The sequence below is a fragment of the Aethina tumida genome, chromosome 4, assembly GCF_024364675.1.
Source record: "Aethina tumida isolate Nest 87 chromosome 4, icAetTumi1.1, whole genome shotgun sequence".
Lineage (NCBI taxonomy): Eukaryota > Metazoa > Arthropoda > Insecta > Coleoptera > Nitidulidae > Aethina > Aethina tumida.
This window is the reverse complement of record NC_065438.1, coordinates 27,853,241-27,868,410: the sequence shown is the minus strand read 5'-3', so window position 1 is coordinate 27,868,410 and position 15,170 is coordinate 27,853,241. Positions and strand designations below refer to the sequence as shown.

Sequence of the window (15,170 nt, the reverse complement as noted above, 5' to 3'; positions counted from 1 at the left end):
TTTTATACGTTTTCATTACGTACCAATTTTATTGAACTTTACAGCTGCAGTGTAGGTTCGAGACAGCAGATATTTAAGTTCATTTTGTGTATAACATTAAAGATACTGGAAGTGTACCGTAGTGCAATAGACTTTGTTAAAAGTGGTCAGCTATACACACGCCATTTTAACTCCTCGTTTAGTGGCAGTGCATTAGTTATTTAGAATTTTGCCATTTACACAGATTTAGCTTGTTCAAAATAAAGTAAAACTATATTTTAATCAAACGCTGTATATTTCGTAAGCTTTTCGTCGGATGTTTAATACAATTACCAAGATGGAAACAATAATTTAGACTCGTAATTTTTATGAGGCATGCCGATTATAACTCTTTTTACTGTTATAAATTATGGCACAATTTTTAAAAGTAATAAGTAGCAGTGAACAGAAATCCGAAGAAGCAAATCCTTTCTACGCAAATATTGATGGTAGTCAAACAGTACAGTATGTAATAACTGATGATCAACAACAATTTTCTGCTCAACAGGTATTATTGTTTTGATGGGTTTATGTTTCCTAGTTGCTACTTATAAATCAGATTGTAGTTGTCGATAGTAGCCAGCAACAATCACTAATTCTGGATCAGTCACAGATTACTTACCAATTACCACAATATACGACTATAGATGGTGCAATAGAATTTGCACAGAGAGAACAAGTTTTTTTTATGGATGGTTCTAATAATCAGTCTCTTCAAGAAGTTGTTGTTGACCAACCACTACAGCAAGTTATACAGCAAGCCATTACACCACAAACTGTGCAAGCTGTTGTACAAGCACCAACTATTCAACATCCTCAACCAGTTATTTTAAATCATCAATTATCAGACAGTAGATCTACTCCTCGGTTGCCTGTTCAAGTAAGTTGTGTTAAATAATCCATGAGTGTATATTTTATACATTTATATAATCATTCCACAGACACTTAGGACTAATCCTTTGTCCCAATTGAGACTGCAACACAGACAACCACAACCTCGACAAATTCTTAATCAATCACAGATCTCACCACAAAATCTAAGTCAACAACAAAGGCCCAGACTTGCAATGCCTCAGCCTGTAAGTATATTCTTCACAACTTTGTATATATTATTATTTAACACAATAATGATAGTCAGACCAGTTAAATAAAAAAGTCAATAGTTGTTGCAGATATTATAAAATATTATTTTTTACAAGCAACAATAAGATTTGTTAGCAAATAAAATTTTGCCATGGTGACAACTTTATTAATCTATATTATACTTCTTACAAAATTGAATTATTTGATTGTTAAAAAAATATTGACCTAATGTCAAAAAATTGTTTACAGAAACCACAAAATCAGGCTGTTGCACTGCCAGATGGTACAATTGTTTCAGTGGCTTCATACAAAAAATTGTTGGCTGAACAAAAAAATAAGCAAGGACAGCAGGCTACAACTCAAAGGTAAGTTAATTTTTTCAAAAATTTTCTTAAGAAACATGTTTTATAATACACAGTACAGTTATTGTAGAACAAGTAGATATTTACTTAAAAAGTTCAAATGCCAGACATTGAAAATACCCAATATTTATGTATATGTAGATATAATTCCCGCTTTATATTTAAAATATATATTTATACTTATTTATATCCTTTAATTAAGTATCATAAATATTGATATTGATTATAAATAAGTATTTTTAGATCACATCATTTTATTAACTTATTTATAATAATAATTAATATGATGATATGATGTATTGATAGATAATAGATACAAAATTAATTTCATTTAATATCATCTAATATGCTAAACAAAAATATTAAAAAATTATATATACAGTAAAATTATGCAAAACCCATTACTTATTATAAGGCTTGCATAATTTAAGAAAAAGTTAATATATGAATCAATAATAATAAATATGTATAATGAATTAAAAATTAATGCTTAATATCCACAGTTAATAAATGAAAAAAATTTCTGTAATCAGTTATAGCAAATGAAATATAAACTATTTGATATTAAATTTTATTATGTCCATATTGATTTTGTAACATTAGTAACCAAATTCAAATGTTTATACTATTTTTCCATATTCGAGATTTAAACCAATACGTAATAATAATAATAATAAATATGTTCTAATTAAATTATTTTTATAAGAAATTCATTTCTAAATTTGATTAATTATGTAGAACTATAATCTTTAAATAATGTGACTCTAATTAACAAACAAATACAACCTAGTAAGTCGCTCTACTGTTAAAATACTTACGTTTTAACTAGGTTTACATTGATACAAAATAAATATTTTTGTTTTCGTTTTTCTGAATTATTTCCAAATGACAAATTTAAAAAAAAAAGTTACAAAAATGTTTTTGAAGCACTGCTTTTGATATATGTAATGTTGTAATGGTTATTTATTTCAATATTTTACTTTGAATAATTCTAATGAATTATCTTTGAAAGACCAATTTGAAACCATTAAAATAAAACTTTTGAATAAATTATTTGGCAACCAAAAAAAATTTTTTGTAACAACTTTTTTTGAAATAAGTGTTATACAAGAGATATTAAATCATACAATAGTAAGTTCATGGTGCTACATGAAAAAAAAAAATTGGGTTTTTCAAATTCTTATGATATCATCTTTAGAATTATAAAAACAATAAATAATGGTGATACACACAAATAAATTGATTATATGGAGATTGAGGTAAAGCATTTCATTTAATTGAAGTTTCTTGGGTGAATATTGTGGTCTTCCATTATAATAAATAAGCAGAATGCCTTTCCTAGTAGATTTAGTTTATTATAAACATTATCATTTATGTGGTATCCATTTGTTGAACTTGTAGTGTCTAGTGAAATTCCTTACATCACACATCTTTATAATGGTTGATTTGTTGCACTTTTACAGCATGTTCACCAAATGCATTGTGCTGTTTCTGTTGTTTTAAAACGGTTTTTGAACTCACAAGCAAATTTACACGAATTATGACATATTTTTGATTCAAAAAATTATTTAAATACCATGTAGGAAAGAATATAAACCAAAACTAAACATTTATTCAAATAATTCATGAACCAAAAACCAAAATTTCCTTTTTAGTACATAAATAGAATTAAATTAAATTAAATGTTTTCTGTAGTGGTCTCATTTTATAAAGAATATTAGATTATTTCAATAATTCAGAATCAAGATATAACATTTTTCTGGAAAACTTCTTTCTATTAGCTCTTGTTGTATATTTATTTCAATAATAGACATATTTGTATACAAACCCTATTTTAACATTGTCTACATCAAGACATTCTTATTAATCAACTTGTAACTTTTCTTTAATTGAAGCTGTATACAAATACCATATGCCAGGGGTGGTCAAGCTCCTTGATAATCTGAACCATTTTTCAAAATTTGAAATGTTTCGGGAGCCACAATTAAATACGTATTTAAAAGGTATACAAAAAAGTTACTAAAAAATTGTTTACAGAAATTATATTTATTGAAAACATAAATAAAAGTACAAATTATGTTTATTGAATTTTAATATTAAAAATTGAACACATTTATTTTACTTCTCTTGAAAATTCTGGAATGAAAAGGGAACTCGGGTACATTTATCGAGAGCCACAAATAATCCTTCTATATACTATACACTACTACGATCACAAGTGTGTCTCTTTAAGATGGTACGCAAATATACGAAAACCTTGTAGGTTAAACATGTTTAAAACGTAATATTTTAACAGTTTTTTTATTTAATCTTCTATACGTAACTATCTAAATTGTATACATAAGATGTGTAAGGACCACCCTATGTAAATTATAATCGCATTAGTCTAGAAATATGCGAGATGGTGCATGATTTAGTATTAGCAAGATTTTTAGTTTGATGTGTAGTTTCCTATTACGCATGGTTGGCTTTTTAAAGAGCATGTTCTGATCGCAATTACAGAATAACAAATTCAAATATGCCGATGTCCGGTCATATTGTCAATGCGGCTACGACCGCTCCGCAACAAAATCAACCGCCTGCTCCGTTAGTGGGCAACAAACGTCGTCCACCTAATACGAACAATCGTGCGGGAGGTGCGAGAGCTAACAACTGTTCAGTGACAGGAAGGTATGCGATTATATTTAAGCCTGTTTTACAGTTTGCTGTTCTTATCGCAATGTTTAGACTTTACAAGATTTTGCACACAAATTCTTCTGTTTCTTTACACTCCTACTGAAGAAAGAATTTAACATTTAGTATTGTTGATAATGTGGGTTGTTCTCACTTAGGTTAAATTGTATATATCTTTTTTCTGGACTTATGTTCGTAAGTTATGGATTATACTAGTATTGAAACTCTAAAACATAGTTACGAGGTTCCAATATGTTATTACAATATGTTACCACTAACTAATAATTTAAAAATGAAATAAAACTAGAAAACAAGATAACAAATTAACTCTTATAAGGGGTTTGTTTGTGGATTGGCAACTAAACAGTAACTATAATTTCCCCCAGACTTCCATGCAAATGATTCAATGCAAGAAACTTGCTTGTTTTGTCTCTACTACGCATGCCTACTAACAAGAATTTTGCATATTGCATATGCTGAGTTGCAGACTGTAAAACTGGCTTTAAATTGATGAAATTCCCTATCATTACGAAAAAATGAAAGGTATTAAACTGCTACTATGTTATATTAGTATATATTAGAAAGAGTGATTAAAGAATTGATTTATACAAGGTGTTCCAAAATTTTTTTAAGAAATAAACTTCATACTAGGTTGTAAAATTTTCAAAAAATTATCTTGTTTTCGTAACATCTATGATATAATATTTTAATAAAATTTGGAACACAGCTACTATCGTATCATATTTTTCTTCAAAAATATTTTATTAGAACACCTATGGAAGAAATAAAAAATTGTAATATACCCGAAAGCGCCTCTTAATTTTATTGAAATATCGGAAATAATATCATAGATATTATAAACAATAGAAAATATAAACAATTGAAAAGTTTACTGTCCTATAATCTCAAAATTTAAAACAGTTAGGACATATGGTTCTATTAAGTTTTTTTCTCTCTTTTGCTCTTTTAAATATTTTACGTTCCTTTTATATATATATATATATATATATATATATATATATATATATATATATATAATCTAAAATTTTATTCTCTTACATTTTTAACACTAAATCATTAAAACTTAAATGTGTATTTTATTAAGCCACCTTGAATATATCGGAATTGCTTTTTATTTTTTTATTTGGACATCTGAAAATGTCTAGTTTCCCGAATGGACATAAATCGTTGGAAATGGTGAAATCATTGATACATTTCTTTTCCCACATGGAAATGGTAATACTTACCTACAATTACCTGCAATTTTTGCAAAAAGAATTGCCTGGTTTATTGGACTATGTACTTTCCTTTAAACATTCGTCAAAATATGTGGTTAATTCACCATGGTACTTCAAACATTTTATAATGATTTATATATTTTATGCGCAGAAGAATGGAGGGTTGTATTGTAGTAAGGGGAGCATATACAACATATTTTATATTTTTAATAATTCATTTGTTAGTATGGTATTTTGTACATACTCTTGATTTTTTATGATTTTCTCCCAAAAGATTGGTTGTATCAAAATAATGCGTGAAGCCAAAATTTAATGTTAAGAGTGTTTTCTTAAAAACATAAAATTTTATTCAATTATGTTATGTATACATACCTTCTGTAACTTCAAAACAAGCTCTATATTATTTTGAAAAATGGTGATTTTTACAATATTTCTAAGGCACAATGGTTGTAATTGGGACTTAAAAACAATTTCATTCATAGTTAACAATAAGAAAAGGTTCCACGGATTTTTCTCGTAAATTAAGTATGAGTACATTATTTATTTCGATCCCATTTACCAACTAATTTTAAACGATTTTTTTATAAGGTTCTTATTCGTTCCAGTAAAAACGCACGATGACTGACTTTGATTTGTTTTTATTTACAAAGTGCGTTGATAAAACAAGTTTAATTGCTTTAAACATTTCATGCAGCAAACTGAAGTGATTAGACAGATTTTAAACAATAAAATAAATTATAAAGTAACTTTCAAGGTGTTAGTGAGTATATAATGTTAAATCCAAATGTTTTTCCAGTGGTGTGCAAACACAACAACAACAAATTGACGAACCGGTCGTGCCGAAACAGTTTAACGCCCAACACCAGAGGAATCTGATGCATCAACAGCAACAGCAAAGGAACCAGCCGAGGCCGGCCACTGCTCCAAGGATGAACCAGGCGAATTATATTATCCTGCCGCCGAGTCCCAACAGGCCTCAACAACAGAGACCCCTGCCCGACTACATTCCATCGAGTCAAATTCAGCAAATCATTGGTTAGTGGTTGTTTATGCATGAATATTATAAAATTACAAAATAATTTTTTAAATGTTTCTAACAATTTACAGGTAGCAAATACTCTTAATCAAAGTTGCTTTCCTTACATTGAAAAAAGACTACTTAATCAAAAAGTATCTGTTGCGCAATAAAATTAAAATTTATTTTAGAATGAAATGAAAGAATCCTATCAATTTTTATATAAAGGTTGGCTTATTTCCAAGAAATTGTGACATACTACAATAAATTTTAGAATATGTGACAATGGAGATATTAAATTATATTTTTTTAGGAAATCGATTGCCTTCTAAAAGGAATATATTTTTATATATTTTAAGTTTGTTTATTTATTAAGTGTAGATGATAATAAAATAGGGAAAGAACAATTTTCAGAGGGGAACAATTTACAATTATAAAATATATTCAAATTTTCTTACATTTAAATAAGTCTATTTTATTTAAAATTAAAATACATTAATGAATAAGCTATTAAAAAAGTAAAGGTAAAGGTAACCTGATGCTCCACAATAAAATAAATATTCCATTATAGAATAGTGTAAATGTAACGAAATCATTTTATTTATAAACGTGGCCTTATTGCCAAAAAATTTCTCATACTTCAATGAAAATTTGAACATGTTTGAATTAAGATGATTAATTCCGTTTTTCTGGAAAAATATCAATTCAGTTGGCTTTTAAATAGGCCATCTTTTTTATATATTTTTAAAATTGTTTATTCAATTATTTTATATATCTGTAAATGTCACGTTCGTTGTTCAAGTTTAATTTGTATCCTTTTATCTAATATTTAAATTTATCATTTGTGTCTTTTCAAATATTTCAGATACTACCCCCATTAGCAAAGAATACTCTGACTCCATTCGTATGTTAGTACTATTGGCTAACGGCGAACAGCGGCTGATAACTTTCACCTTACCCAAGGAAGCTTGCACCATTCAGGAAATCTTGGAGCAGGTTAACGTCCCGTTTCAGCATGACACGCGCATCCAAGTATCCGAAGTGAATTCCAATGGCATTAATTACATCGTGTGCGTAGGAGATGTGTCACACTTCCCCACTCAGGTATGTTATTTTAAATCATGTTCACTTCACTAAATAATAATTTTATATATTTCTTACGGATGAAGGATGAGCAAGCGGACACTGAAGATTCACAACAAGTTGTGCCGCATAATCCGCAAGCAACCGATCATCAGCCCGTGGTAGAACAGCCGAAACCGCCGATGCCAGAACCGGTGAAAGAGGTGCCTAAGTATATTCCTGGTAAACTAGCGTTGTGCAAAATGTGCGGATACTTGTCGGAGGACTTCAATAAGTGTACGCGGTGCAATCGTAAACTTCCAGAAGATGTGAAAGCGATCCCGAACAAGTTGATGAACGGCCGAGTCAGCGAGACGAAGACGCCCGAGAAAAAGTTGCCTGTTAAGGTTTCGGCCAACAATGCGGGTGTGTAAAAGTAGTTTTTGGTGACAATACCTTTATATGATTTTTCTATGTTAAAAGCTTTCGTTTTACTCGTTACAACTGAAAAGAAATAAAGTTAAAATGGGAATGCTTGTCTATTTTCCAAGTAAAAACATTTTTTTAATTAATTAGTTAGCATTAAAATTTTTGAGAAAAAAAATTCAGTTTCAGTACCATTTTTAAAATTTCTACAAGTGATGGGGCTCAAGCTCTACGTGATGTGCAAGATTTATTAGTATAATAAAATTATTAAAATCAAATAATAAATTCTCTTTATCTGAATTTGGTAGTTTATAAATTTTCAAACAATTAAATTGGTCCATGATACATTGCTCTTTTCTACTAATAGCATGAATAGTCTGGAGTAAGTTTTTAATTTTTTTATAAAATCTATTATTAGTACAATTTTCTTAATATCTTATATAAATCTTGATTAAATGACTGCTTGTGATTTTAATTTCACAAATGTTATTTGGTATAGGTGTGCCAGGACAAGGACCACAAAAACAACTGGGATCTAACAAAAAGAAACCTGCTAAGCCGAAGACTATTGATCACGAAACCGTTTGTCTGGTTAGTTCTGATGAGGAGAATGACACTAAATCGCCGTTAAAGACTGTAAGTTATGTTTTGTTTAACATTTCTATCGTTTATTCAATACCTCCAGTTTTTAAAAGTTCTAAAATCAGTAGATCAATTTAAAACAATTTATAGTCTTGATATTTGATAATCATTTCCTAGATAATAAATCAGGTCAATAAAAATAGAATAAAACACCAACAGGAGCTACATCATACATTAAAAAAAATGCGGATTAAAACGCACGTTTTGCCGATAATACGGTTGAATTAATAAATTTCAGTATGACACAACATTTAACTTTAAAATAAATTAAACAGTAGTAGAGAAATGCCTTTTTTTAAATAAAATCAACATATGCTGCAACTAATACAATACAGATTATAAAAAGTGTTTTCTAGACATTGAAAATTTACGTAATATGGGAATGTCTAGCACCCCATTAAGTCCTTTTATCTCAAATTAGAGATAATTCGAACGATGTATGGTCTGAAGGAATTCAAAATCTATTTATTAGTAATAGCTGCATCAAATTTATTCGGACATATTGATAGAAAAAAGCGGTAGGCATGTGCCTCTGTTTTTACAGAAGAACATTTTATATGAATTATTATAGATTTAAGAAAAACTTCATATGATGGTTAAATGAGGCGTACAGCATTCCTTAACAACGGATACCTGAGTACCTTTTGATGAAATTTCCTTGACGACTTTTCACATTTACGGTGGTAATTTTTTCAGTATCCGAAAGTATACATTTTTAATTAGTAATTGATTAGAAACGTTTTAAGGTCCTGGAAACCAAAATCGGATACAAAATTAAAATGTTATTATAGAAAAAAATGATGATAATTGATCAAGATATAGATTTCTTTATAAAAACTTTCTCAAATGTTTGCATGTTTGTAAATTTTGAATTGTTTAGTACTAAATTTTTATTCTCTATTCACTGGTACCCCTGTATGGTCAAATCAGGTGAGAATTACGGAGTTAGATAAAATTGCAAAAAATCTTCTGTGTTTAAAGAGTTATATATTTTTACAAAAAAATAGATATTACATATCAATATTTACACAATATAAGAAAGTATTGCTAGCTCTTGTGCTTATAAATAATTACCAGGAAGCTGAGATTTTTAAATTTATGTATACCGTATCAAAAATGATGAACGTGTCTACTCGCATATTGAGACGGAACATCAATACCCCTTTGTAAACAAAAAGGAAAGATATACATGCAATTATGTGGGCGGGCCGAACTGATTGGAGGGGATCATTTGGTTTTGCTGCGTTTAGCATGCGGTTCGTCTCCGCAGACGTTGTTTTTAGTATATTTTATTTAATTTTTGGGATACATTTTTATTTTGAAAAGAGTAGTTTATTTTTAGAATACTTATTTTTGTTTTTGATATACCCTCAAAAAATATTTCATTTTACAGATTGAAAATTATACAAAGTTTCGGAATTTAAATGGAGCATCCGAAGAACTCGAACTACATCCCTACGCATACGGAGAGTTACTAAATGCATTCGCAAAGATTAATTTACATTGTGCGCCGGCGCGCACCAGCACGGCGCATTGTCTCTGAGAGTAGGGATTCTTACTACCGGGCAAAACTTTACTCTCTTTGTCGTGCATCCATCTCTTACAACATCCAGACACGAAGAGCATTTTTCGTACTGTATATACTTATTACTACATCTTGAACTAAGTACACTGATAAAAATTGACTTGATTTAGACTTCCTTTAATTTCATATATAGTATATTTCAATTTCCAGAAAAAATTTTTATCGAGATTGACAACAGGCAAAATTGAACCAAATATTTTCTGTTGCTTTCATAGTTACATTTTTTAAGGATATTAAACTTAATGAATATATAGGATTGTCATTTACTGAAAATCTGGTTTAAATAAGTTCGTAAAATGCAAAACACAAGGAGGATGAACCAAATGAAGAAAAATAATTTTTCCTTATCCGTAAAGTGTGAAATAATGTTATGGCTGATGTAATATGCGTTTCATGCAAAAAAATGTTTTCACTATTATTTAGAGATATGATAATTTTTTTGAATATTATTGATATTTTCAGAGTATTATACACACATATATTGAAGATTGCATTGAGACTTAAATAAACTATGTTATAATTTGTGATTCATTTTCAGGTTGGAGAACATGTTCTCTCTAAACTCGGATCATCAATTAGCATAAGTCCAATATCAAAGGAACCCTCCGTGAAAGATATTCAAAAGCATGTTTTAAATAAATTTAACGGTAAGGTCATTCATTAATAATCAGAAAAATATATACAATAATATACAAGATGTCCCAAATTAATCTTTGGCGGTTATGACCATTTCCGGACCAAATTGAGAATGATCTGACTTAACGCGTCCAGAGTTAGAGTTTTATTAAACATCATTGTTTTACCAGAAATATCGTCATAACTTAAAAATAATTTAATATATGATGAATTTTTCAAAAACTTTTAACATTTAAAGTTTTTTTTTAAATTTTGCAAATTTGTTTAAGTATTTTTTTAATTAATAAATTTAAATAACAAGATTTCTAAAATTTGGCAAATATTATTTTCGTAAATGTTTCAGAAACGGTCATACATATCAAAACACCACATTTGTGGCAGTGCATTTTTAAAAAAAATCGGTTCTGGACACTTAAGTCAGTTTATCTAGTTTAAAAATTTTATAATACAACAGATTTTAATTTAAACTTTGTATGTTTTACTTAAAATTATAGAAAAATTTCATAAATGAAATTAAAATTAATCTTCTTTTTCATAAAAGCATCCCCCAGTGACTCGTCCTGCTTTTATTCTATGAACCTGGAATGCAGAACAGTTCGGATTGGCTCTTACAGATTCGTTCCCAACGATAAGGTTAGTATTTCCATGCAAATATTTTATTCAAAAACAAACCAATTCTCCAATTTCAAATCGTTATTAAATCGTATGCTTTTCAGGTATTAATTGAATCAACAGGTATCACAATACAGACTCCGCATCCGGGAACTGGTGAAAATAAAACAATCAAAATACCCCAGTCGGATATCGTGCGAGTTTTGGTTAACTTCAATAAAGGCATGCCTGTTGTCTTTTACTACTTAACGCCCAGCGTCGGTAGTGCGGTGAGAGAGGTTTTAAACATGGATAAAGTGACTGAACGTTACTTTGACCCGTTATCTGATAAAGATGAGTCTCACAAACGCATTACTCTGCTACCCGAAGAGTTTACCGAGGAAGAAAAAACAATTCTACAAAAGATATATTCCACACCTGTCAGCATCATAGATGAGCTATCACCTAGAGAGGCCAATGAAATTCTCGTGAAAACTTGTCCTAAGGATCTGAACAAATCTCAAATGAACTTGAGGTATGTTGCAATTGTTTTTTTTTTTGTATTAATCGTTATATATATTTTTCTTTTGTTTGAAGTGCTCTGACTGAGGTGAAACAATTATTTGAATATCCCCCAGAAGGAAAAGGTCGGTTAACAATCAACACTGAGGACTACATTTGTCTGGCTTCGGATCAATTTTTGAATGACGTTATAATTGATTTTTATTTAAAATACCTTGTTAACAACCTACCAAACAAACAACAGGAAAAAGTGCATGTATTTTCTACATTTTTTTATAAGAGATTGACTACTAAACCAATGAGGGCTTCTAGGTAAATATTACTTAATTACAATTAGATAACTAAATTTTATTTGAAATTTTTATTTATAGAAAATGTCAACCAGCTGAATTGGACAACAACTTAACAGCAGCACAAAAGAGGCATGCGCGAGTGAAAAATTGGACGAAAAACGTCAACCTTTTTGAGAAAGATTTCGTAATAGTACCAATCAATGAAAATGCCCATTGGTTTTTGGCGATCATCTGTTTTCCGGGTATGGACGGTTGCCACACTTTCGACGGTCAACCGTACAAACTTGAGCCAAAGACGCCCCGAAAAAGTACGAGCACACTAATTTATATATACGTAACATATAACTAACTGATATTTTGTTTTTATATAGAGAAAGGAACAACAGTGAAAGAAAAACCCCCAACCATTGTTTGCGAAGACCCAGAAGCTTCGGATAAAGATGAGGCTGAAGGCGATGATAGCGACATGGACTCCGATGATGCCGAATCGGACACGTCCACTCCACCTTCTCAAAACGTAACAAGTCCCACTGTAACCGTTGCGCCCAATGTGACACCTACCAAACCTAAAATTGAAAGACCTCCAATTAAACAGTAAGTATTTTTCTCCAGTTATTGTTAAAATTTACTGTGGTTTTTTATCATTTCTTTATTCGTTATTATACGCATGTATTGATTAAATTGACCATTAATAATATATTTTTGTAGACAAGAATTCATATATATTTAATTATTATTACATTAATAATTAAGAGAAATTTTATAGAAATATTAATTTGCTTACTATTATTAACGTCGGTTTTGTGAAATAAAGTAATGTTCAAACAAACCACAGTGAATAATATTCAACTTTTAACGTATTACGGTATTAAAATAATATCGCCAATGTATATAACTTTCTTTTGTTTTGGTTCTGATAATAGATGTTGTAATAAAAATAAAATTATTAACATTGGCGTTATTATTTTCTTAATACTGCAATATGTTTAATTAAGATGTACCTTCTAGGGGGAAAATTGAGAGGCCCCCTATTATGCAGTAAGTGCTCATTTTAAATTTATACATACTTATAAAATAGGCATTATATAGTTTACAATCAGAGAAGACATGTTTATTTCTGTTTAACTCATTCTTTAAAAATTAAGGTCTATGAGTATAGTCATGAACCTTGAGGAAAATGAATTAAATATTTCTATTTAAATATTAAATAAATAATATTATTTAATATAATTTAAATTCAAAATTTACATAAATGTTAATGAATTAATATAAATTCATTAACATTTTCTTATGGATCTCAAATTCCATTGAATCGGAACTATTCTGTGTTTCTTGTATAAGCTCCAGGTGTAGCTTTAAAAAGAAACGCAGAATAGTTCCGTATTTTTTTTTATATTTAAATTTCAATTCAGTGTTGCCAACTATCAGAGTTTTAAAATAAATATTATATAGTTGGCAATATTGAAATACGATCATTTGAGTTGCCCCTGTATACTATTATCGTACTTGAGTAAATTTCGACCTATACATTCATTTCCATTCGTTTATATAACCACGTTTATCAAATATAGCGGACTAATATTTGATAAACATGTGATTTTAATAAATATTAAGTGTTCCCAATATTTGAAATTATATCAATTCAGTGTTGCCAACATTCCGGTAAAAGCGTACCAAGTGTTGCCAATTTAATGAAATTTTTGTCAGTATTGCCAACATTGCCATTAAAAATATTCAGTGTTACCAATCATTATTGTTTATTTAGAATATAAAATGAATAATTAAATAATGCCTTTTTTATCATACATATTATAATTTCTGAAATCTGTTTAATTTACATTTATTCTTTTAGGCCCTGTATTTTAATATTTGATTCGTTGGCTGGAAGTAGTCGAAGTAGAGTAGTAGCAACACTAAGAGACTATCTAACGTGGGAATACAAAGCAAAGATGAATAAGGAGAGAATTTTTAACAAAGATATAATAAAAGGATCGAATGTTAAGGTTCCTCAACAAAATAATTTTACAGATTGTGGATTGTATGTTTTGCAATATGTAGAACAATTTTTTAAGGTAAATATATAAAATTAGTATCTTAAGTGTTAGGCTAATATTAATGTTTCAGGATCCAATTGTAGATTATAATATTCCAATTAAGCAATTAAAAGATTGGTTTGAAGAAATTGTTGTGACAAGGAAGCGGGAAGAAATTTCGGAGTTAATTAAAAATTTAATGGTAGAATACGACCGTGACATAGATTTGCTTCCGAAAATAAAATTCCCGACGATAAATGGCAAGGTCATAGAGCGGCTCCCTGAAGATGAAATTGAGAATGAGGAAGATATGTTTGAAGATTCATCATTTGAAGAAGAGGAAATGGACTCTGGAGAAAATCCCAATCCAGACACAACTACACAGGAAGCAAACATTCCAGTAGTTGTAAGGACACTTAAACCTGACAAGCAGGGGGAGAACTTTAATGCCAGTGTGATAAGTGCCGTAAATCAGGATATAAATGAGTTCCCTAGACCAACTTCTGATAAGAGTACGTTAAATTATTTGAAGGCCAAACGTATATCTAGGCATAAAGTAGAAGGACCTGATCCTAAAAAGACAAAAAATGAATAATCCTTTTATTCATGTGTTTTAAAACTGTTATTTTAATTTATATAACTGTAAGGTTTACTCTCTTCTTTGTTTATAGAATATATAATTTTTAGGTTAACCCAGCAATCGATTTTTCTTTTGTATTGAAATTTAAGTTGTTACCAAAAATAATAAACTTATATTGTATTTGTTTGTTTTAATAATACGTTCACTTTTAAAGTTGATAACACTAACATCAAAATGAATGTCGAAATTGGTCACTAAAAATCAATAAAAATATACACCGAGTCAATCGGACTTATCGACATTATTGTACAGGTTTGCCAATTTTTAATAAAAAAAAAACATTCAGTCATATCAGTATAAAGATATAAAAAATTTAGGGTAGCCAACATTATTAATTAAATAGTTCAAACG

The 15,170-nt window shown here is 29.2% G+C and overlaps 1 protein-coding gene across 4 annotated transcripts; it reads left to right on the top strand.

Moving 5' to 3' along the window:
* Positions 1-14,939, top strand: LOC109596804 (uncharacterized). Of its 4 annotated transcripts, none has more exons than XM_049965811.1 (17): positions 1-526; positions 578-898; positions 960-1,097; positions 1,351-1,466; positions 6,171-6,409; positions 7,255-7,493; positions 7,559-7,877; positions 8,377-8,513; positions 10,643-10,751; positions 11,282-11,373; positions 11,457-11,866; positions 11,929-12,165; positions 12,225-12,454; positions 12,518-12,740; positions 13,155-13,184; positions 13,999-14,218; positions 14,271-14,939. In XM_049965811.1, the coding sequence occupies exons 1-17, from the start codon at positions 389-391 to the stop codon at positions 14,772-14,774; spliced, it is 3,702 nt and encodes a 1,233-aa protein (XP_049821768.1). In that variant the 5' UTR covers positions 1-388; the 3' UTR covers positions 14,775-14,939. The 4 variants fall into 4 exon arrangements, with proteins under 4 accessions (XP_049821768.1, XP_049821769.1, XP_049821770.1 ...); XM_049965813.1 differs by having other exon boundaries at positions 420-467; positions 527-898; XM_049965812.1 differs by lacking the exon at positions 13,155-13,184.
* The last annotated feature ends 231 nt before the right edge of the window (positions 14,940-15,170 follow it).